General features: G+C 34.9%; 1 protein-coding gene across 3 annotated transcripts in view; it reads right to left on the reverse strand.

The window, feature by feature from the left end:
• Adgrl4 (adhesion G protein-coupled receptor L4) overlaps window positions 1-2,544 on the reverse strand; it is a 97,746-nt gene that overhangs the window by 42,419 nt on the left and 52,783 nt on the right. For all 3 annotated transcript variants that reach the window (XM_017796411.1, XM_008826206.2, XM_029560301.1), the window contains one exon: window positions 171-320. In XM_017796411.1, coding sequence (XP_017651900.1) covers window positions 171-320 — 150 coding nt within the window. The remainder of the gene's footprint in view (window positions 1-170; window positions 321-2,544) is intronic.

The following is a 2,544-nucleotide window of genomic DNA, read 5'->3' on the forward strand; positions in this document are numbered from 1 at the left end:
ATGAATGTAAATTACATCACACACAAGTTCACCATCTCCCATTAAACAAAATGATACATTTTTCTTAACTCACTTTGTTAACCTTAATGAATTGGGAATGGAGTGCTTTGATAATTCAAAAATGTGTAGTAAATATTTTATATAGTTTAAGATTGAAGAATATAAATTACCTTGGCAGTAAGAACCATCATTAGGTGTGAACTGAGACTTCCCTGTGGCTGTCTGATAACCTTCCTTGCAGAAGCAGTTATATCCGCCGTTCACATTTTCACATACAGCATGATCGCCACAGACAGCTGACTCCCTGCACTCATCTATATCTGCAAATATTTGAAAAACCATTTTCTAAAATTAGTCTTCTTTACTTGCTACCTTCCCGGTAACAGTATTACAGATGGTTAGTGATTCCATATCAAATCGCACAAAAAAGAAAGGAAAATCCCATCGTTGAGGAAAAGGGAGCATAAACTCAGCTGCCTATATTTTTAACTCTAATTTGGCCAATCCATTTTGACAGAGTACTGAAAATGTTATTCATTGACCATGCTCTCAAACTGTTTTCTGAGTAGCACAGTTCAGCAAGGTCAATAAATCCATTTCCATCATCGAAGATGTAACAGTTAGTCCAAATGTAATAAAGATTCATTTTTCAAAATGCACTGAGAATTATTTGTTTGCTAGTTTTAGGCTAAGCTGATGGTAACAACTCAGTTTAAAGCAATCTGGATGATAAAGATGAATTCACTTTATTTTCAAAGCATTATTTCTGCATGTACTTTGACCTAAAACTAAAGGTTCAGCAGAACGTGTGATTCAGCTCCCTTAAAATTTACCACAATGGATTACTTTTGTTCAGATTACATTTGGACTATGATTCTAATATGCAATCAACACAGGCAGCATATGGATGAAGTGATAAATTGTACAGAATTAAGTAGGAGGCTCTCAGTAGCTATATACTGAAGCCATAATAAAAGTGGCACATTTTAAAGCTCATCATTTTTATTATTAATTTAAAATTTTCTACACTGCAGTGAAATATGCTTTAAAGTTATAAATACAATATAAATACTCTGCCAAGTATGGGAATGATTCCAAAGAACTGAAGAGTCCAGATCATTACCTTTAAATTAATGCAAAGATTTTTGTGTGTTGAGCCCAGCTCTGACATCTTAGAAATACTGTTATTAATGAATGAACCTCCAATTTTAATTTACAATTTAATTATTAGAGAAACTAAGAGGGTGGCACGGTACTGTTTGCCAGCATAAAAAGGAAGGCAGCTATTAAAGTCTAATTTAGAATGTCTACTAGCGTGTTGTCCTAAATTCAGCTGTTTCTAATTTTTCATTAACAGACTGAAAACTAGAAATCACTTGTTCTGCTGATGTCTGGCTAGTCATGACCTGTATTGTTCAGAATCAAGGGCACAACCTGTAAAGAAACACCCTTCTGGATTGGAGAGATGGCTCTATGGTTGAGAGCGCTGGGCGTTCATATGGATGATTTGGGTTCAGTTCCCAGCACCCATATGGTAGCTAACAATGGCTTATAGCTCCAATAAGCATTTTAGTAACCCCTTCGCTTCTATTAGTGAACGTGGTTGTATAATGGATATTACTTCTCTTTATATTTTAGTATTCAATCTTTAAGCATCCACACTAAGTCAAATATACCTCATCTAAGTAATATGATATATTTCAAAGGAATGACATATTGTCACATATAAGCTAATATCACAGAATTTTGCATCTGAGTAGCCTACCCAGTAAAGAAAAGAGAGACAGCACAGCAAAAGGTCCTTGATGAGGAACAAAACAAAACTGAAGTACAAATTTGAGACAGTCAAATGCTGTTCAGTGCATGATATTCTGTGTTTGAGAAATGACTAAAAATACTGTTTTTTACAATGATTCAAAAGAAGTTTCACAAATAATGTATATGTCTAAAAGTATATTTTAAAGACTTCTAAAATTTTTATTTCTGTGTAATTTTATGTGTCTGTGTGAATATTCACCACATGTGTGTGCCTAAACAGGCCAGAATTGGGCATTGTATCTTTTGGCAGTGGAGACACAGGTGGCTGGGAATCACTCATCGTGGGTACTGGGAAGTGAACTCAGGCCCACTGGAAGAGCAGTAAATGGTCTTAACCATTAAGCCATCACTTTAGCCCCCTAAAAGTAAATTTTATGAAGTGCATTGAATTAGAGAATATGTATGTGTCTATCAACCACGTGACTTGAGTACTGTGTTCCACCTACAGGCAGTGAAACATACAACATTATTAATTAATTAGTTAAATGTAAATCAGTGGGATTTTCTCTAATTCAAGGAGGATCTGGATCTCTTTTATAACATATGCTTTCTTTTAACTGGCATGGCTGTATGCTATTCAGCCTCACTTCTGACACTCTTAGAGTGTGCTGCTGATAATCTAATCCCCCCCTTTTAAAAAAGGTATATTATTGTCTGTGAGATGCTTAGCCCTAAGTGACACACATTTTCATGTAACTTCTACACAAAAGATGAATGCATTTTTCA

The sequence above is a fragment of the Nannospalax galili genome, unplaced genomic scaffold (assembly GCF_000622305.1).
Source record: "Nannospalax galili isolate Female #2095 unplaced genomic scaffold, S.galili_v1.0 scaffold9, whole genome shotgun sequence".
Lineage (NCBI taxonomy): Eukaryota > Metazoa > Chordata > Mammalia > Rodentia > Spalacidae > Nannospalax > Nannospalax galili.